The sequence below is a fragment of the Elaeis guineensis genome, chromosome 2 (genome assembly GCF_000442705.2).
Source record: "Elaeis guineensis isolate ETL-2024a chromosome 2, EG11, whole genome shotgun sequence".
Lineage (NCBI taxonomy): Eukaryota > Viridiplantae > Streptophyta > Magnoliopsida > Arecales > Arecaceae > Elaeis > Elaeis guineensis.
The window spans coordinates 109,963,235-109,985,173 of NC_025994.2; the positions used below are offsets into that span (position 1 = coordinate 109,963,235).

At 36.1% G+C, this 21,939-nt stretch overlaps 1 protein-coding gene across 3 annotated transcripts; it reads left to right on the forward strand.

Moving 5' to 3' along the window:
• Window positions 1–620: 620 nt before the first annotated feature.
• LOC105048676 (probable starch synthase 4, chloroplastic/amyloplastic) lies at window positions 621–21,615 on the forward strand. 3 transcript variants are annotated; one of them, XM_010928073.3, is made up of 17 exons: window positions 621–954; window positions 3,157–3,373; window positions 3,477–3,629; window positions 5,430–5,511; window positions 5,605–6,682; window positions 6,778–6,829; window positions 8,816–8,938; window positions 9,036–9,111; window positions 9,196–9,380; window positions 9,476–9,670; window positions 9,776–9,847; window positions 12,167–12,376; window positions 15,739–15,864; window positions 20,043–20,192; window positions 20,517–20,578; window positions 20,677–20,752; window positions 20,914–21,615. In XM_010928073.3, exons 1-17 carry the CDS (start codon window positions 821–823, stop codon window positions 21,091–21,093), a joined length of 3,171 nt encoding a protein of 1,056 aa, XP_010926375.1. In that variant the 5' UTR covers window positions 621–820; the 3' UTR covers window positions 21,094–21,615. The 3 variants fall into 3 exon arrangements, with proteins under 3 accessions (XP_010926375.1, XP_073108764.1, XP_073108765.1); XM_073252664.1 differs by lacking the exon at window positions 3,477–3,629 and adding an exon at window positions 2,061–2,200 and having other exon boundaries at window positions 817–954; XM_073252663.1 differs by lacking the exon at window positions 3,477–3,629.
• Window positions 21,616–21,939: the final 324 nt, after the last annotated feature.

The window sequence follows — 21,939 nt, forward strand, 5'->3', positions numbered from 1 at the left end:
ATTGGGCCATTCTAAATCTCAAGTGAAGGATTACTTTTATTGAGTTAGAAATATAATAACAACAAATATCTTATGTAAGAAAAGAGAAAAGTAAGATTTGTATATATCCAAAGTAATTTAAAAATATTAAATGTGCCCTGTGAAATATAATAATTTAAGTAAATGACTATTTTTTTATATATTTTAGCACACTACATGAATGTAATAATATTTTACAACCAAATGAAATTAAATTGAAGGGTTTTTTTTTTTTAGTGCCAAGAAGTCTAATCGAAGGTTTTGAATAACACATCATATTGTCCATACCGTTATAATTGATCTTCGCCGAAATCATAATTGGCCATCATAATTAAGCCAATCAAAAACTCGAGAACTAGATAATGCAGTCATGAAATGACTTGTTGCGTTTTTGTATACGTGGCAGCCGAGGAATGTTCCTCTATCCTATTTTCAACGGCCCAAACGCTCCAATGGTTAGACGTAGCCATCACGTGACCCATACTTCCTAGGAGTCCATCGAACCGACGGTGACGATGGATGGATCTCTGATGTGATCACCGAGTGGAAACTCTCGGACGAACGGAGAACCAAAAATAAAAAGTCCCCGATAAGTCTCCAGCCGTTTCCGCCTTTCTTGAGAATCCACGGGGACGTTGCTTTACCGTGGCCAAGAAGCCTCTCCTCTCTGCTCCCCTCTTCCTCCTATAAAAGAGAGCAAATCGCTCTCCTCCCATCCTTTCTCCTCTTCTCCCATCGACCTCCTCTATCTTTCTACAACTACTGCGCTTCTTCTTGATTCGTTCCTCCGAGCTCTGCTCCCATGGCGTCGGAGGCGTGCGGCGCCCTGGTTCTTGGCCATGGCCTGAGCTACTGCAAGCCCTTTGCTCGCCTCCCGATCACTCGCCCGCGTCCCTTTCTCTCGGTTTCATGCAAGATGCGGCATCGGAATTTGAGGTCCTGCTTTGTCTCTTCGCCTTTCCTTGATCGTTTCTCTCTTTCTTAGCTGCTGTGAAATTATCTTTGTTTTCTTGATCGCATCGTTCTATTGCGATCTTTTGGTTCGAGAAGAAAACGTTAGGTCGACCGACTTCTTGTTTGTTTCTGGAATTGAATCGGTGCAAGGTTTTCGCATGTCTATCTCTTGGTGGCTTTCGATGCGGTAGTGTACTTTGCTTGGATGGTTTGAGCTCCGTTCTTTACTGCATCCGTGCCTCTCTTTGGACCGTTTCTCTATTTCTCCGTTGCTACATAATAAACTCTGGTTCTTGATTGCATTTTCTCTAGTGATCTTTTGATTTGAGAAGAAAACGTATTGAATCAGTGTAAAGTTTCGCATCAGTTTACTCTTGGTGGCTTTTGATGCATTAGTTTACTCTGCTTGATTTTGATCTCTGTTCTTCACAGAAACATGTCTTCATGCTGATTGCTAGGACTTTCTTGGGTACATTAGTTGTTTTCTCCAAATATTTTGAAACAAGAAACGTCTTATTTGATTTCTTGAGTGAGGTTTTTTAGTTCTTGGTTTTTGTCATTTCTTGATTTTCTTGTCATCATTGTAAAAAACTAATCTCAACCCAAAATGTTGTCTACTAGTGTCCTTCGCTTAATGATTTGACTTCTGTTCTTTACTGTATTTGTCTTTATGCTAATCGCTTTGGTTTTCGTGGATGTATTAGTTGTTGTTTTTTTAAATAAATCCTTCAAAGCAAGAAACAATTTATTTGATTTCTTGATTTTGGGTTTTCAATTCTTGTGTTTAGTATTGCTGGTCTTTCCTGTCATCATTCTAAAAATTAATCTCATCCCAAAATGTGAGAATAACCATAATCTATTGGCGTGCTTTGCTTGATTTATTTAAGCATTGATTTATGCTAATCACTGTGGTTTTTTTATATGGATTAGTTGTTATTTAAAATCTTTTAAAGCAAGAAACAAGTGATTTGATTTCTTGAATGAACTTTCTTAGTTCTTGGTTTATTATTTCTTGTTTCTCTGGTCATCATTGCAATTAAGCTCATCCCAAAATGTGAAAATAACTATAGTCTACTTGGCTGGAATAGGTTCTTGGGTAGAAAACAGAGGAAAAAAAGTGCACAGGCTCATCTGGCTCCAGGAAACTAGGTAGTGACAAATCTTTTCTGAACGGATTACATCAAGCCTTCAAGACTCCGTGTTGAACCTGTAGTGTTGTCTAGAAAAGGTGATGTTAGATTTTCAAGAAAGAACTATATCTCGATCCTATCTTGTTCTTGAACATCCAAATTTTCTTAGGATTGGATCAAAAGAACCTCCCCTTCTTGTTTCAGAAAGGTAGATATGATCCAGTTTGATTAAGAATTGAGCACCAATATGCATGGATACAATCTCAGGAACAGTGAATGAAATTAGATCAATTGTTGAACAATTTATTGAACTTAATCGAGGGCATGATATGCATATGCATTATAAAGGATAACATTGCCTGCCGGTTCTCACTGTTTTGAGATGTCAAATTATCACTTTTGAAATATTACAACAAGCTGAACTCAGTTCTTGATGTTATCTGCGAGCTGTATTGCCTGGCTTGACACACTTGCTTGTAAGTATTACCATATCATCTATTCTTTTATGGAATGGAATCCCCCATGATTTGCTTCCAAGGACAATATGATGGGAATAATTCATCTAATATATGATACAAAGTGCAAAAATGCTGTATTAATGTTCATGTCTGTGTTTGATATAGATTTCTTTTAGGATAACACTGTCCTAAATCTAAAGTTTCTTGCCTTTGTCAGAGTAAGTCCACCATTTTATGCATGCACACAGTTACATACCTATGTATGTAGAAATACAGTATTAGCATCATAATCATAAAACTAGTTGTTAGGTGTCAAGACTTTATTTTTAGTTTCCCTAATCTATTTCAAAACCACATTTTAGCTTCAGATCCATCTAAAGGGTGGTACATCCAGTCGATGAATCTTTTCAAAGAGATTGCTAAGCTCTTGGCATGGCATAAGTTAAGTTTTCACCTACATATAATGTCAAGTTTACACTAAAGAGCAGCTAATATGCTTTTGGTACAAATATCTTTGACAGGACTCATGGTAAATTTATAATACCTTATAGTCTTCAATGTTATCATTTTCTTTGAATATATTGCAATATGTGCAGTTCCCAGCATAGGAGACAGGTTAAAAAAGTAACACCTGAACCGCATTTAAATTTGAACCTTCAGCCGCAAAGTGAAGAAAGCCATAAAGTTCAAAATTCTAGTATCAAAAATGATGTACATTCTCATCAAGAAACTCTATCAACATCTGATGCTGATGCTAGTCTTGTTACCAAGACAGATGGACTACCATCTTCTGTTGAGGAGAAAAATATTGTGGTATTGTATTCCATCTTAGCACTTTTATCAAGTTTAGTCTTGATTCTTATTAATTATGTTTCTGTGTCTGGCACCTGAACCGCATTTAAATTTGAACCTTCAGCCGCAAAGTGAAGAAAGCCATGAAGTTCAAAATTCTAGTATCAAAAATGATGTACATTCTCATCAAAAAACTCTATCAACATCTGATGCTGATGCTAGTCTTGTTACCAAGATAGATGGACTACCATCCTCCGTTGAGGAGAAAAATATTGCGGTATTGTATTTCATCCTAGCACTTATATCAAGTTTAGTCTTGATTCTTATTAATTATGTTTCTATGTTTGATCATCTGTAAAGCATATATTTTAACCCTAAAATTGGATTCAGTAACTAATAATTGCTGAAGATGGAAAATAATAATTTAACTTATACCTCATCTGACTTAAGGTTTTCAATCTTGTGTGATAAAGGTGTCCTAATTTCTTCATAAAATGGGTCGTCTCGTTGTCCCGTCCTATCCCGACAATCATCTCGGTCATGCATCTTGGTGGATATCCTCCATCTTTCTCCTCTTTTTCTTTCTTTTGTCTTTTCTTCCTTTTTTTCTTTCTTTTTCTCTACCTTTTTTTCTTTCCTTTCTTTTTCATCTCCCTTTCTCTTTTTTTTTTTAATTTTATTTTTCTTCTTCTTTCCTTTCATTTTTTTTTTCTTTTCTTTTTGTTTCCTTCCTTTCCTTCTTTCCTCTTTCTTCTTTTCCTATATGAATGGATTTTGGAGTCCTGAGCCCATCTCGGTCCCGTTTTCTCACAAGAACAAGACAGGACGACCAGGATGCCCCTCATCCTGCTAAAATGTAAAATTTTGGTCTGACTTAATGAACATTTAAAGGCTACCAAATATTGGAAGAGAGCTTTCCCAAATAAGTTAGTGCTTTTTCCATCTTTAAAGCAACATGGAATGACACGACTTTTGCAAGGTTTTTCACTATCTATTTCAGCTACTTTATGAGGCATGTTAATTATTTTTCCCCCATAAATCCTTGACCTGTTCTTGGATATGTGAAATCGACATTTATTAATAAGTTGATCCTTTAGTTTTTCATTCTTCTTCTTTTCTCCTTATTTTATTTTTATCTTCTGTTGGACCAACATTTGGTTGTGTGGGGAGGAAGAAGGAAGGAAGTTCTCTAAGGAAAGAAAAATCTGCACACCCTCTTCCAAGGTATACCTTCTCAAATTTGATCTGCTTTTGTTGTGATTGTGATTGGTGCCAATCATGAGCAGCGGATTGAAGGTGGAGTTTGAGAAGTTTGATGGGAAGGAGAATGAAAAAGAGCCTTTCTCCCTACCTCTCTCCTCTCTCTCTCTTGTTCTCCACATCCCTTTGGAAGATCCCTAACATCTTCCTCTTTTGAAATTTTGCTATCAATGTTCTTCTGATCAATTTATTATCTGGCTGACTGAAGATCAGATGTTTAAGACTGGGGGTTCAATCTAGTTATTTCATGTTTCACACCTTTAATTTATAGAATATCTGAACTTCAAGCCAGACATTCAATGGAAAAATTGAAACTAACTTGTTCTTCTGAAATTTTTAATGTTGAACAGTTTTTAATTCCAACCAGTGGCATTGTTATTCACTTTGTGTCATCTGTGCACTTGTTTCCTTCCTTATCATTAATTTATGCAGAACAGCATTCCTGTCCAACCATATATTCTGTTTGAGATTCATAATTTCATATTGTATTTTCCCCATAGTCACCTTTGAACCCTGTTGTGGACCTACCTATTGACCTGTTGTAGCAATCTATTGATGTAGATTCTTGAATGGAGAGTTTTATTACCTAGCTGAAATCATTTTTTTAACATTTATTTTTGAAATCTCATGACACTGCACCATATCAGATTTATTTGAGTTATTTTGGCACCATATAGTTTGTCATTCATGTTATTTTTAGGAGCTTTAGCCATATTATGCTCTTTTTTTTTGAGCTTCTCGTGGAGTGCCATATGTTCTCAATTACTTTGCTAAGAGAAATTGATTCTAGGTTATTGTAAGTTGCTTTATATGACAGATTGAGCATGTGGATGGTGGACAGCAGCTTCCAAGTGTTCGTCTTCAAGATTTGATAGGCATGATAAGGAATGCCGAAAAGAGTAAGCAATATTTCTTTTGACGCTGAAATTCTCATTTTCTCACTTTATTCATATCTTATATTTTCTTTTCTTTTTTAATTGGTTTTCTGTTAGATATCTTGCTTCTCAATCAAGCTCGTGTTCGTGCACTTGAAGATCTTGACAAGATTCTTTCTGAAAAGGAGACCTTACAAGCAGAAATGAATGTTCTAGAGATGAAGTTGGCAGAAACTGATGCACGACTTAAAGTTGCAGCACAAGAAAAGATAAACGTTGAACTTCTTGAAGATCAACTTGAGAAGTTGAATAATGAAATATCTTCAAGGAATACCATCGAGGGACAGTTTGAAATTGGGGGTAAAATTTGGAACCCAGATTTATCTTCCTTGGATGCTGGTAGTTCCCCTCTTATAGAGGAGCTTGATGCCTTAAAGAAGGAGAATACATTACTGAAGGATGATATACAAACTCTGAAGGCAAAACTTACTGATGTTACGGAAACTGGGGAACGTGTACTGGTGTTGGAGAAAGAACGATCCTCTTTGGAGGATTCCCTAAGAGAGTTGGAGTCTAGATTTTCAGCTGCTCAGATTGACGTTTCAAAACTTACTTCTGTGACCTATGAATGCAAGGCTTTAAGGGAGAAGGTGGAAAATTTGCAAACCTTGCTTGAAAATGCCACCCAACAAGCAGACCAGGCTAAATTAGTTTTACAACAAAATCAGGAGCTGGGACAGAAGGTTGAGAAGTTAGAAGCATCTCTGGAAGAAGCAAATGCACATAAATTTTCATCAGACATGTTTCAACATTATAATGAGCTTTTGCAACAAAAAGTTGAACTATTAGATGAGCGTCTTGAAATGTCCGATCAGGAAATAAATTCACAGATTCAGTTGTATCAAGAATCAGTCAAAGAATTCCAAGATACACTTGAGAAGTTAAAAGAAGAAAGCATGAGAAGATCACTTCAACAACCTGCTGATGATATGCCTTGGGAATTTTGGAGCCGTTTATTGCTTACAATTGATGGTTTGTTGCTCGAGAAGAAATTATCGTCCAATGATGCAAAGTTACTGAGAGAAATGGCATGGAAAAGGGATGTTCAAATCCGTGATGCATACTTGGCTTGCAGGGGCAAGAATGACCGTGAAATTGTGGCTACATTCCTCAAATTGACATTGTCTCGAACTAGGTATTGGTTTTTCCCTCCTTCATTGAGAAATATGATCATGTTGCATGCTTTGGATATATAAGGTGATTTGCATAATCTTGTTTTCATTGATACAGTCCTGGATTGCATGTTGTTCACATTGCAGCAGAGATGGCTCCAGTTGCGAAGGTACACCAAGTTCCCAGTACAATATCATCACATGTGACCATTTCTCATTGAGAATTTTCTGCATGCTGATGTTTCTAATGTTTCTCAGATTGAATCTTTATATTTCATTTTGAACATAGTATTCTTCAGTTGTTCAAATTAAATTTCTACAGATGTTGTATGCTTACATTTAGACAGAGTCAGTTCAGCTTTTTGAAGGACTTTAGTGCTGAAATCTAACATCAATTTGATTGATTACCTCATCATTATGTTTACCTGGAAAGGGCAAAACAAGTTTTAGTCCAGTCCCAAGGGAAAGGATACTAATATTTGTTTCTGGAAAAGTGGAAATGGAAAATATTTCATGTTAAAGAATGGAGAATAAAGTAGGTGTATAAACTGGCTATGAGGACTTGAGAATAATATTTTTATTGCTAATTTTTGGAGCCAACATGACGTATGAAGGCATTTTTACAAGACAAAGTTTTGAAAAGGCAGTAGATTTTTAAATAAATTGTTAAAAGAGGAGAAGACATAGATACAATATAACTGATTAACCACATATATTAAGGAGCCTTATAATTGCCTGGATACCATATCTGGGTGATTTTTCCCATGGGGCCTGAAGCAGTTGAGAAGGGAGGAGCCGTGGGGAATAGGAAGGTTCTCAATCCCACAATCCCAAGATTTTCAGATTACTTTGTCATTTGAATGGTACCAGTATCCTGACTATTTTGCAATTGCAAATCAAAGACATCCCAATCCTCTCTGCTTCACTCTCCTCCAAACTCCTCTTCTCCCATGACTGAGTGGAGATATCACAAGCATATGGCTCTATGCACAGCAGGCTGTCAAGCAAGCATATGGCTCTATGGACAGCAGGCTGACCTAGATATAAAGGACTTAAAAATTTTCTTCTAGCTGATGGATGGTGTAAATTATTAATCAGACTTGAACAGAAGTCAATGACACAATTGATGAGCAATACTGATAAGTATACTAGATGCTTCGGTGAGCCTCCTATTGTGATATATATAACCAAACTAACAAATCAGGAAATAACAAAGATAAGATTTATCTGACAGTCCAAATAGTGATGATATAATCATCAAATTATTACACTTATGAGAATTTGAAGGGTGCGTTAGATGGCTTGTCTGTAATTGCATGAGCATAGATTGCATAACTGATAAAATAGGTAACACCCTTTCTATCGCCTTGTTTTCTAGGTCCCATTGCACCATCCTTTTTCTAAAGTTGCTTAACCAAGAGATTGATACTTACTGATTAAGGTTTTTGGTCATCTTGAGAATTTTTTCCCCCTTAAAAATCATTCATAAGTGTTTGTTGGTACTTCAAAGTTCAATCGACAAAGCCTGCTCTAGCTAAATTGCTGAGGAAAGGTTGTACTTGTACCTATGAATTTTACTTCCTTATAGGAACTTCTCATTCATGCCTACAGTGGTTCCTTTTTGCGGCATATCATAATTGTGTTCCAAGGATAGAGTATGACAAATATCTTCAGAAAACTTGATCACCAGCCATCACAAAGCATTGATAATGTATGATAGGTTTCCTTGTGGTCAGTAGGATGTCTCTTCATTTCATTACATAGCATGTGATTGCACAATGTATGCATTTATTTAAGTGTCCATCCCTACTCACACGATAGTTGAACCATTCCTTTATTTTATTTTGGTTTTGAAATACTTTTCTCTAAGCTATTTCACTAACTAGAGTACTGGACCTTATTGTTTGCTTTGTAGGTTGTATTGTTATCTGCACTGCATTGTTGATAGATTTTTTATATTTTCTTTTCTTTTTCTTTTTTTTTTTTTGGTGTGTGTGTGTGCACATTTCATATAGATGTAAAATGGTGCATTTCTACAATTTACTCTTCTGAATTTCTTTACCTTTGATTAATATTTGTAATTGATCTGAAATGCTTAATTGAATTAACTCAGTTCTGTACTCAGCTCCTAATCAATTAATTTCTTGCTTTCTAAGGTTGGTGGTCTGGGGGACGTTGTATCTGGTCTTGGTAAAGCATTGCAGAGAAAGGGACATCTTGTGGAAATTGTTCTTCCTAAATATGACTGCATGCAGCATGATCATATTGGTGATCTGAAGGTTTATTACTTGCTAGTTGTTCATTCTGTTTCATGACCTTTTGAAAACTGTGCCATGTTATTGATTAATTGAATTCATATCTTGGCTATTCTTGTAGGTACTAGATGTGGTGGTACAGTCTTATTTCGATGGACAGCTATTCAAAAATAAAATCTGGGTTGGAACTGTTGAAGGTTTAAGACTGCCTCAGAAGTGTTTGTCTTCTTAGGGGCATAAGTTTGTAATAAATTGAGGCTTACCAGAATTGTAATGCGCAGGTCTTCCCATCTATTTTATAGAGCCTCATCATCCAGCTAATTTTTTCTGGAGAGGACAGTACTATGGAGAGCATGACGATTTTAAACGCTTCTCATTTTTTAGCCGTGCAGCACTTGAACTGCTCTATCAAACTGGAAAGAGGCCTGATATAATCCATTGTCATGACTGGCAGACAGCTTTTGTTGTAGGCACTTAGCATGAAAAAGCATGGCTTTCATAGAATACAAGAATCTTGATTATTCTGTAAAAAATACTGATTGACATTTTTCAACATAACAGGCACCACTTTATTGGGAAATATATGCAAGACAGGGGTTCAATTCTGCTAGAATTTGCTTCACATGTCACAACTTTGAATATCAAGGAACAACGCCTGCTTCAGAGTTGGGATCCTGTGGCCTTGATGTTCACCACCTAAATAGGCCAGATAGGATGCAGGACAATTCAGCACATGACAAAGTCAATCCTGTTAAGGTAATGAGATAGAATGGATTATAAAGTTAGTTTGGAATAAAATATTCTGTAGTTTCATGTGTCTTTTATGTATTTCTGTCACAATTGGACAACTATCATTTTCAGGGTGCAATCATATTTTCCAACATTGTTACCACAGTATCACCAACTTATGCTCAAGAGGTGCGCACTGCAGAGGTATTGATCATGACACCATATTAGGAACACTGCAAATGATCTGTTTCATTATTTCATATCTGATAGTTTGCTGTATCTCAGTCATATCAGTTGTGATCTATATAACTATGCCGTTTGCAGTTCTAGCTTGAAAATATTTGCTAATGTGTCTGACTAATATCTGCATGTGGATTGTGGACCAATGCAGCTAATGTTACACCTGAAATGCATACCAATGTAAATGCAGAAACAAATACATGAACCACACAAAGACAAAAGTCAATGGATTTAGTCAGAAGACGCTTACACAATGGTATCATGAAGAGACTAAAGCCAGTATCATTCTTACATGGGTTGGCATCAAGGACATGAAAGAATGAAGAGTCATCTCACATCTTCTTGACATGGAAATAGTGTCAATTAAGCATTTATTGATGACACTTCTGCACATCTGTATGAAAAAATTCTGCTTTAATAATTTATGGTTCCCTGACCTGAGCACCCCCTAGTGGCAGATGGGTGCTCTCTTATATTTCCACAAATTCCATCCATCTGTAGCATAAAGCTAAAGAACCAACATAGAATTCTAAAGAAGAAATTATTGGTCACCATTTATCTACTCTGGAGGCAAATGTAAACTGTTTAGTTTATGTCTAGGCTGCAGACAAATCAACCTATGCATTGGGCTTCTAATAGGACATTACTGCAAATGACCAACTGTTGCAATGTTAGATGTTTTAATTGTACATTACTACATAAATATACCCAGTAATACCAACACTGATGATCATCAATCATATCCAATGTTTTAGTCGTGTCTGCTTGTCATTGTAGCAAGCAGTGATTCTGGTTCTATGCAACCTCTACATTACCTGCATGGGTTCCAAGAGATCTGGATTTCGATTTATTGGTTTTCTTTTCAATGAAGGCTTTCAGATTTTCGGTTAGTAAAATTTGTGATAATGCACAAAAGCTCATCATGGTTAGTCCGGCTCTTTTTCATTTTTTTGTCCTTTTAGGATAGAAGGAATGGGCCAATCTGAATATTATGGACCATGCTTTTCCTAATAAGTTAATGTGTTTACTTGTTTCATGCTTTGTTGTTCCATTTCTTTATCGAGCTTGAATCTTGCTGTTTAGTCACCCACAAAATTGCATACTCCATTGCTAGGGCCTGTTTTGTTACATAACTGCTAGGGACTCAAAGTGAGGAGTCTGGGCTAGAGGCAGAGCGAGGAAAACAATGCTGTGGAGGAACTCCTGGAGAATAGAATGCTTTGAAAAGAAAAATGGATGCTGTTAATCACCTCTTAAAAGGAATTAATAATCTCCCATTTCCTTGAATTGTATGATTAATGGGGTCCTCCAATATGATTCCTCTCTTCTCTTTACATCTATGAACTCTGTAAACTCTCAAGTCAACGGAATTCTGTCTGACGGATAATGTGCACATCCATCCATCCAGGTCCTTCATTCAGACATATTCCATTTAGAGTGCCAGATCTCCTTTGAAATAATAAAAATGCTTAATCTCATCTTATAGAAAATATCAACCATTGTTTACCATGTGATCATGTAATATGAACATCAACTTTCAGTCATTTATTATTTCCTACTAGCATGTTGCATGTGCGATGCACATGGTCAAACAGGGGAGAGGGGCTGAATGAGTCAAAAAATAAAAAATAAAAAAAGGGGAAGGGTGGTTAGGGGGAGTTAAACAATCCCTGAGTTGGAATAGTACAAAAGCTGGGAGGAAATGGACTCTGTAAAGTGAAAAAAGGAGTGGGAAATGGAAACACTAGAGTTGCTTGGAAGGCCATGATTTGAGAAATAGCTTAACACTACAGTTGGAGTCCAGAGAAGGGTCTTTGGGTCATTAAAGAAAAATTCTGGTCACAAAACTGTCTGCCCCTAAAAGAGTAGGACAATTGTACGTTTCGCTTATAAACCATTATGCTGTCATATTTTATACTAGAAGTGCAAGTTCATTCTAAAAACTTGACCATGAGCATTTGGCATGTTATTCATCTAGATTTTTCTTCAGCATTAGTCTCAAAAGGTTCCTGCAGCGTCAGTTTGCTATATGCCTTATGTTTTCACCTTGTGTAGTACTTGGAATTCTCATCTTTAATCTATTGCATATTATTTGATGTATCATTTTTTCCCCGGTTGCAGTCATACATGGCTCTTGAGGGAAGGAGGTATTTGTTGATGACCTCTGTTTTGGGTCTTTTAAAAGTTTAGTTAGCATTGGAGCATTTATTTCTGAAAAGTTCTCTGCATAAGGTTTGTTCATCTAATCTTTCTCCTCTGATCAAGCTTTCTTCTTGTTTACAGGGTGGACGGGGCCTCCACGAAACATTAAAATTCCACTCTAAGAAATTTGTTGGAATTCTCAATGGAATTGATACAGATGCATGGAATCCTTCTACAGATGGTTTTGTCAGCATGCAGTACAATGCTGACGATCTTCATGGGAAAGCAAAGAATAAAGATGCTATAAGAAAGTATCTTAAGTTATCTTCTACAGATGCCTTTCAGCCACTGGTAACTTCTGTAATCTGTACTACCATGACATGTCATAAGCACCTTACAAAATTAGCCATATTTAATCATGACCATCAAGAACATTGGTTATATATTTTTTTGGGATAATTTGATATAATTTTGCAGCAACTAGACTTCTATGCCAGTACTTAATGTCTAATAATGTATGATATTATTTGCAATATGGATAATGCATCCTTTGCGCTTTGGAAGCATGCTCCACTACATTCTTTTGAGATTCTAAGTAATTTCATCATTTGAAAGTTTGGTAAAGTTTGCTGCTGCCAATTCTATTGCTTTTGGCTTATCAATGGGCAGTCGCTACGCTAGGGCGACCATAGGAGCAGAATAACGTCCTCCTTTGATACCATAAAAGATGTGAAAAATGATTGTTTATTTCTGTATTTGATTTTAATGAATTCTTGATGATACAGTAGAGTACAATTTATAGAGAAAGGATACAATGAATCTAGGCTAGAATTATAACTATGTATACAAGAGAATACAAAAGAAAGGAGATATCAAGGATCAGCATAATATCAGCATAATCTTCATAACACAATCTGCATGATTCTTCATATCATAGAATATTATAATCTACTTGATTCTTCCACACTATGCATTCTATCTTCCTTCGAGAGTCGTCCCTTAGTTATATTGTCAAGAACAACCTGATAAATATATCGCAAGTATCCATAGATGTTATGTTCCACCATACACTGTCAGATAAGTGCTGCTAGTAGAGAAATTGATAAGCATCAATTGGAGATGGTTGCCCCCTCATTGCCTTTTTTTAAACCAGGCAGTTTTGCATCATCAAGGATGCTTCTTAACTTTTAGATTGAACTTGTCAATAATTTCTTGAGATACAGTATTTAAGCACAATCCACTATCGATGATGCATTTGAAAACACGCCTGTCTGTGTTGCAGCAAGTGCGAAAAATGTTGCTTGAAAGCTAATCCTCCTCTTCGGCTTTAGGTGCATATGCTATTCTCTACAAATAAGGCTTTGGCCTCAATCTGTTTAAAGATTGATGTAGGGTTCATCAACCAACTATCATTGATGATATCATTCTCTTCATACTTGCCATCGCATTCATCGTATGCATCAATGAGGTGGAGTTTAGTAATGGGATGTTGGCGAGGACACTCAAAAGCATGGTTTCTTGGATCTCCACAAGTGTAGCAAGATGGAGTATGCATGCCATTTGGCATGGCTCCTAAAGACTTGCCTCATTCTAGACCAGGATGTGATGATTGGTGGCTGGCGTTTTCTTTGTAGTGTTGGACGGGGCAATTGTGTCCTTGGAGGAGGGAGGGTAGCATGCATTGTGGTGTGTCTTAGGAGGAGGAAAGGGTAGCATGCGTTATGGCATGTCGGTGGTTCTCTTTCTTGCCATTTGGGCTCATTGCAGCTTTTTCTTTGCATACAATGCATTGTGATAGGCATCGTTCATATGCCACAAATTGTGTTCAATGATCTCATCATGAATTGAAAAACCTATACGTCATTGAGATAATGGGATACATGAATTCCTTTGTCCTCATGTGGGTACACCAGAGTGGAGATTGTGATAAACTCTTCTGTGTTCCGATGGTGATGCTTCTTTCATCCCATCTTAGATCTAAGTAAGATTGATATAGAGGGTGAGGGTGATCTACCAAAAGGAAGCGGCATGATAGATACTTTTCCATTTTTGGCTAATCAGTGTTCTTCATTTTTCTAATTGTTATCCAAGAAAGTTGGATATTTTCTCACTAAATAGATATGTAGCCTTGTAATTTCAAGCAAGGATTTAGGTCCTAGCGGGACATCCCGTAGGACAATAGGACGGGGTACCATCCTATGTATCGGGATATGGCTGTCCCACTGGCATCCCGGCATCCTGATCTGGACATCTTGGGATATCCCCTATCCCAAGTATCAAGATGGGACGGGATGGTGGCACGTCTCATTCCATAGGAAAACCAGGACAACCTTATACCACGGGATTTAAAACCTTGATTTCAAGGCCACGATCTTTATGGTCTTGTTGTTGGAGACATTCATAGCTTCAAAGAACCTCATGATGGTAGTGATGCAGCCAAGAAAATCCTTTGGATTGAGCCTCCTGTGAAACTCAGGAAGCTTGGCTTTGTTACCAAATCATGACCTTACGACACTTTTTCAAGAAGCAGGAGAAGATGAATCAAGCATCGATATAGAGCATGATGGTGGGAAGGATTGATAAGATGATGGGAAGATGCATCTAGTGACATCATCCTTTTGATTCGATCCTCAATGCAATGATCATGACTAATTGCATGATCATGCTCGACCTGTAGTTGTGCCATTTTTTCTCACAACCGTGGGATCTTCACATCTCTTGGATTGATCTTGGGCACTGAGGCATTGCTGGTGGCATGTTGTACGTAGTTGGCCATGCATCCTCCTCTGTATTTACTACCATCATTTCTTATTCAAGGCTGTGCTCTTTATCTCACTGCCATTGAGGTGCAACTACTTTGCATAACCACTTGTTATCTCATGTTTTCAATCATATATGGTTTAAATATATACTTGTACCATTCATTCAATCTTATCTTTCCTGAAATGCTCTTCTTCATAGAATACCAATAGCCAAGCTATTCCAAAAGTTTAAATAACTGAAGTTTATGGAGAGCTGTTTATTGTGCTTGTCTAGAAGGAATAAAAATTCTGCATTTTCTGAACTAAATGAGTCTATGATCTGCATATATTAATAAATTGCAAGCAAAACAATTTTGCAATGCGATACGATTCAATCTTAACCTTGGGGAATAAAGCAATGCTTATATTTAGTGGGTTCATTTAATGGCCAACGGAATGAAATTTGAAAATATTGATAACTGGCTCTCAATGGCAACACTCTGAAATGGTGTTGGACCCATGGTGAAGGAAATTTTTGGTTAGAGAGGGGCCACCATGACCTACATTGTCAGTTGGCAAGTAGTCAGACCTAGCAAATATAACTATGTAATATAACTATGTTGCAGGATTATCTGATATTTAAAATTTTGTTCCAAAAAATATAATTTTGAAAAATTTCTGACTGTTGACCAATTTGACTATTCCTGGTTAATCATATTAAAATGCAACCTGAACAACCATAATTGTCATTTGACCTTTTGAGGAATAACTCACATTGCACATTTTTTTCCAGATACCATTCTGTATCATATTCACTATAAAGTCTTCTAATTCGATTACTCATGGTTCACTGCTTTAATTTGATTTGCATCAATTATTCCCTTCATTTCAAGCAACTTTTATATGTTCTTATATTTTTTTATCTTCCATCATCTCAGAGAAAGTAAAGTTCATTAATACTTCATGTAACAGGTTGGTTGCATTACACGACTGGTACCTCAGAAGGGTGTACATCTTATCAGGCATGCAATGTACCGAACATTGGAGTTAGGAGGACAGTTTGTGCTTCTAGGTTCAAGTCCAGTGTCACACATTCAAGTAAAACTCTCTTTGTCATGAAAGATAATAAGTTTTGTCATTTTTTTTCACATAAAACAGTATTTCACTCCTTTTTGAACAAAGAATGCTTTAAGCGTAGTTTTCCTTAGCGCTTGGTGCAACTACATAATATCCATGGTGACTGTTGTCATGACATGTTGATGATGTGATTTGTCAATCAGCTAGTCTCTTCCTTATTTACTTGTTTATGCTTCATCCTGCTTACATAAATGATAGATTGTGTCCTGCTAACCCAAAAACAGAATTCATTGCATGTATTCTTCCTGGATTATTTTGGAAATTTATTTACTTCACCACATGATTCCAGAATATGAAAGTGAATATTTTGTATGAAGAATCATTGATCATGATCCTTTGCTTGAGCATATGGATCTAGATAATGTATATAACCAAGAACATATTCATCTAGTCATTAGATTGTATGTTATTTCAATACCGTGTATTATAATTAATATAGGCTGCATGAATTATGCTGTTTTATATATGGCCAATTGATCTATTATAAGAAAGATGCTATGGATTTATGGGCTTTTTTACATATGTGCCCCTCTAAGTCCATTATTTGAAAATTTATTCTCAAAAAGGTTGAAAGCGTATACATTCCCTTCCAAAAGTTTAAAATACATGCCTGGATGAGATGTTGATAAAAGGTGGAGCTGCGGAGCTTGATGTTAGGTTGACAGTTGGTTGTCAAAATATGTCGATAATTATGAAATGGATCCAAATTTTGAATAAGGATCCGTAAAGCTGACCTCAAATAGTTAGGGAGAGACTGGATGATTATGGTTATGTTATCCTTTTATTGTCTTGTTGTAATACATTTGCATTCTAGGCTTAGTTTGGCAGGGTCAAAGAGGAGCTTAACTTGGTATTAATTATTTTTCCCCTTCCTTTTGTATATTTTTTGAAAATTTTGAGGGGCGTATCTGGAATTTCATGCCAATGTACATGTGCTATTTTTTTGACATATAAATAAGCAGCTAAGGACTGTTTCATTGAATAGACCAGCAAAACTTCCTAAATGGATAAAGGTGTCCACTAAAAGGATCATATATTATTATGCTACTTTATATTTGGATGATATTTATGTAATAGTGTAGGCATATATGCAAGTTTCTGAATTTTGCAGGCATGGTGTGTGCATGTGTTTATACTGCATGGACCCCATAAATAACAAGAATTGTGTGTGGTGTGTCTATGTCGATATATATTGCACTTTAACTTTTTAAAGGGTATCCATGCATTATTAATAATTACATCTTTTAATAAGGGATGCAAGAATTTTTTAGTAAGACACACAAGGAGAATGAAAACTGCAAATGACTATACTAAATATGAGAGGTTTCTAGAAGGAACAAGAAAGAAAAGGAATGGACATAAGCAGGGATTGAGAAAAAAACAAGGAGAAAAGAAATTACGAGAAATATGCTCTAAGCATGTCCTAACTTTTGTAGGGCCCCTAACATGATTGTATAAGCGTGTATCTTTAGTAATTTCTCTTATTAGCTAATTATGCATTATGTTCTCATTCTTAGCAACCAGAAACTTCTAACCAAGGTGTTGCACTTTCTGTGGCATGCCATAAATCAATTTTAAGTGTCAAGCTGCGGATGAAAAATATAGAAATAATTAGAACCAGCGAAAGATAAGCATAACAAGAAGAGGATACTAAGGAAGAATCAGAAAGAAATGTGAAAAACTTAAAACCATATTAGAAGTGCTGTTGTTTTATATCTAGACAAGTCCAGCTAGCAAAGCGAATGCATTTTCTCGTAAGAAAACATTTAAGGCCAAAAAATTTAAATTAAGATATGCATCCATAGATATGACAATCAATCTGCATGCATCTTTGGTTTACAATTCAAGTACAGGCCTGGATAAAATATCATATTCCAGAAATAATTTTTCCTGGTAATTTGTTTCTTATAGGAGTGAAAAGTTGAAAACAGGTATTGGATAAAAAAAAAGTGTAGCGTTTTACAGATAAATCTAAGATTCTGCATGCTTTATTAAGTGGGTCGGCTAAGTAAAATGTGTAGGAAAGATGATGATTTATTATGATTTTGATGGAAATATTTCTTCTGAGTTTTCATGCTGATATTTCTAATGTCTCTCTCTCTCTTCTTTTTTTGTTTTTAAATCATCTGTCTTCTTTTGCTGTCATTTTCTTTTTTATCAGTGTTAGCATAAAGAGACCGAAACAGTATAAGTTCCTTATTGTCATCTATATAGATTTTCTGTCCTTAATTTGGACATTGCTAAGAGGGTGAGTCTTGATGCAATGATAAGCTTGGTCCAGTATGAACTAGAGGTCATGGGTTCAAGAACCTGAATCAGCCTCTCTACATGCAGGGGTAAGGCTGACCCTCGACAGATTCTGCAATGTTGGGAGCCTTGTGCACCAGGCCACCCTCTAATTTGGACATTAACGAATCGACCAGCCTTTCCAGTTGTATTGGTTATTTATTGGTTGTATCAGCCAGATACTTCTTTTGGGATGAGATTATACCAGTTCACTGGTAAAACTATCACATTTTATGCTGATAGTTTTATTAACTAAACTAGGAGTGGCAAATGATCTGAACAGCTCGAGCTTGGCATGAAAAAAGCACAGTTTAATGTCAAATGAGCCAAGCTTGAATCAGAGCCAAAAATACCCAGCTCGATCAAGCTTGGCTTGATTAGCTTGCCACCCACAAATGCACAATGATCACTGGGTGCACTCATCAAATGGATATGTGCCATACGCAGGGTATGCATATCGTGGGTAGGCCCCCCAATCACCATTTGCATGCAGTTGCACTCGCCACCATTGGTGAGGCAAACTGCCTCACTGGATCTTATACCCAATGGTCTATTCCATATTATTAGAGTTGTTTCAAGCTTGAATATTTATTTATTTATTTATTTGATAGGAATATTTATTTAATTTTTGAATCCTTTAAATGTTAATTTAGATTTGATGCAATCCTGAAATCAAGCTTGAATTTGATCTTGAACTGAACTTGGTTCAAACTTGGACTGATTTCTGACTTGATTTAGGATTTTCAAGCTGATCAATTAGGACCGTGTTCGGTTCACTTCAAAATTATGTTTGAATTAAGCTAGAAATAGTATTTTAAAAAAATCAAGCTTGATTCTGAAATTTTGAGCTTGAAATTAATTTCAAATCAAACTCGACCAGACCCAGGTCAAGCAACTCCCAGTTACACCCCTAACTAAAATTGACCCCTTGCATATATAAGGTTGGTGTGTTTAGGATAAACTTATTGAATCATGACACTTTGATAAATGTCAATACAAATCTTAACAGCAGACTGTTGATATTGTTAAAACATAGATAAATCTTACATATATGCATTATACAATGTGTTGCTGGCAATTTATTCTAGTTAACAACTGCTTGTCATGATAATTAATTTATCTATTGTAATTCATATCCTTTGATACCTACAAAATGCTCTTAGTTAGGGCATCATGTCTACAATGTAATGGTGATTCGGCAAGTTCACCCATGGATTGGAAATCAAGTATAGCTCATTGCTATTAGCATCCATATATGCTGTTTGGGATCACTATTAGCAATTCATGCACATTTATGAAGATCCCAGATATTAAATAGCAAATAGTTGGGAAGCAAATTATACTTATACTCTTTAAAAATATTTTTAGGTATAACATATTTTCAGATATTTAAGGGCTTAAAGATCTAGAAAAAGAGTTTTCTTGTCATTTTCTGTAACTAAATTGATTATTTCCAAGTAAATAGACATTTTGAGAGGACTAAAGTTTTTGGTACCTACTCTAGCATGGATTTGTTTTGACTGTGAACCAACTCATTTATGCTTCTTTATCTTCTTCTTCTTTTTTTTTTTTTTTTGTTGGTGGGCAGGTGTGGGGTTGGGTTTCATATATGGAAAAATCAATGTATCCATGCTATGAGTTCAGTTGCTAACCTGTTCCTTCATTTACCTGATTAGTTATATCTTGCATACTAGAAAGTATACTCCTGGCTAAAAAAGATACTTCTGACTATCTGAGTATATTGTGATAGTTTTAATAATTTCTGGTGGTACAAGTCATTTAAGTTAAATTCTTTGCACTTCAGAAGAGTATCATTGCAAACATTAGTCTGATCAGTTGAATTTACTTTGCAGAGGGAGTTTGAGGGTATTGCAAACCATTTCCAGAATCACCCTCATGTTCGATTGCTATTGAAATATGATGATGCTCTTTCACACACAATCTATGCAGCATCTGACATGTTTGTGATTCCATCAATGTTCGAGCCTTGTGGCCTTACTCAGGTTTTATTCTCTTCTCATTCACCTGAACTATGTAAATCATTTAAGCATCATCACTACAATTGGTTTCGACAGTCCTGGCATCATTGTCATCATCATTGTCATTGTATGGAGGTGGAATATTCTTGTGTACATGGAAGAATGCTGTTCCATATCATCATTCATATTATGAGTCTTTTGTTCCGGATTAATGGATACATCTTTAACTATGGATACATTTTTGAGGAAATTAATGAAGAAGTGGAAACTACAAAATTCATTATATATAGATGGGTACTGTTCTTTTATTATTAGATTTTAAAACTTTAAGTTCTCTGATGTTTACAGATGATAGCTATGAGATATGGTGCTGTGCCAATTGTAAGGAAAACTGGTGGACTGACTGATAGGTGGGCAGTCAATTTAGCATTTTTATGTAAATTTCACAATGTAACAGGATTTGTTTAACTAATTCATCGGTTATCTCTCTATCAACTATTTCTTGCAGTGTTTTTGATGTTGATGATGATACAATTCCAGTACAATATCGAAATGGCTTTACATTTATGACGCCAGATGAGCAGGTATGCACCATTGTTTGGCACATTGTGCCAGGAGCTAGCATAATTTGTTCGCAAATTCAGGATTTTATATATTTTTTATATGTTTACTCCTTTGAAAAATTTTGTTATCAGCCAAAGATTTGCTGTTCATTTTCTGAATTAACTACTGCACACACTTGTAGGGCCTAAGTGGTGCCCTGGAACGGGCATTCAGTTACTACATGAAAAATCCTGTTGGCTGGCAACAACTTGTTCAGAATGACATGAGAATGGATTTCAGCTGGGATTCATCAGCTGCACAGTATGAGGAGCTATATGAGAAGTCTGTAGCTAGAGCAAGGGCGGCGGCAGCTCGTGCATAAGTTCTAGTCCGTATTATATAGAATCCACCTTGGGGCGAGACCAACTGTCACATTCATTCTTTTGGAGTACCTTATGTGACACACTGCAGCATTTGGGTTTCTGATTAATGGCTTTGACATAAAAGTCTGCCAGTGATTCAAAATACAAACTTTACTGATGGTTAACAGAATTATACATGAGCTTTTTGATCATGATGATGCATGGAATAGATGTCACTGTTGCACAAGAGGTCGCCATTATTCCATCCATGCTAGATGAGAAGAAAATACGAGAATTCCACTCTCTTGGAACTCAAAAGGGATTTTCTTGGTCCATGTCTTACATAGATGTAGATCTCTCACTCTGCTCTTGTAATTTTGTTGCCCAGCCTTTTACAACGGGTGACATACCTATAACCTTTACAAAAGAGAATCTTTTGTTCAGTTTTTGTGCATTCTTTGTATGTAGTATGGAGTGCTTTGATGAATGACAAGCACGGTTAACATGATCAGGGATCACAATTTTACTTTCTCATTTTCTTATTTTGGTTCAGGATCCCTTAAAGTTAGACAATTAAAATGTTATGCTGAGCGTGTATGTACTTGCTGATAATAATTTGACTATTGCCTGTGCCTCTTAAATATCACAAGAGGTAAACAGGAGAGAATTTCTGAAGCATTAGAAATGTCTTCTGATTAGTTCATGGTGCGGCAGTAGAACTGAAACTATATCAGTTGTTGGAAAGAGAGAGGGATCTGGGCATCGGACTTTATAACGTGTATTTCTTGATGGTTGCTGGCATGCTTATTTAATTGGATGTATTACTGAAGTTGAAATGTAGAATTCTACATGCAAGATTCTATTCT

Bases quoted from the DNA above. Each gene is read 5' to 3' on its own strand.
- LOC105048676 (XM_010928073.3), top strand. From the start codon at position 821: ATGGCGTCGGAGGCGTGCGGCGCCCTGGTTCTTGGCCATGGCCTGAGC. The intron at 9,112-9,195 runs GTTTAAGACTGC...TGTAATGCGCAG, and splicing joins CTGGGTTGGAACTGTTGAAG to GTCTTCCCATCTATTTTATA. The intron at 9,381-9,475 runs GTAGGCACTTAG...TCAACATAACAG, and splicing joins ACTGGCAGACAGCTTTTGTT to GCACCACTTTATTGGGAAAT.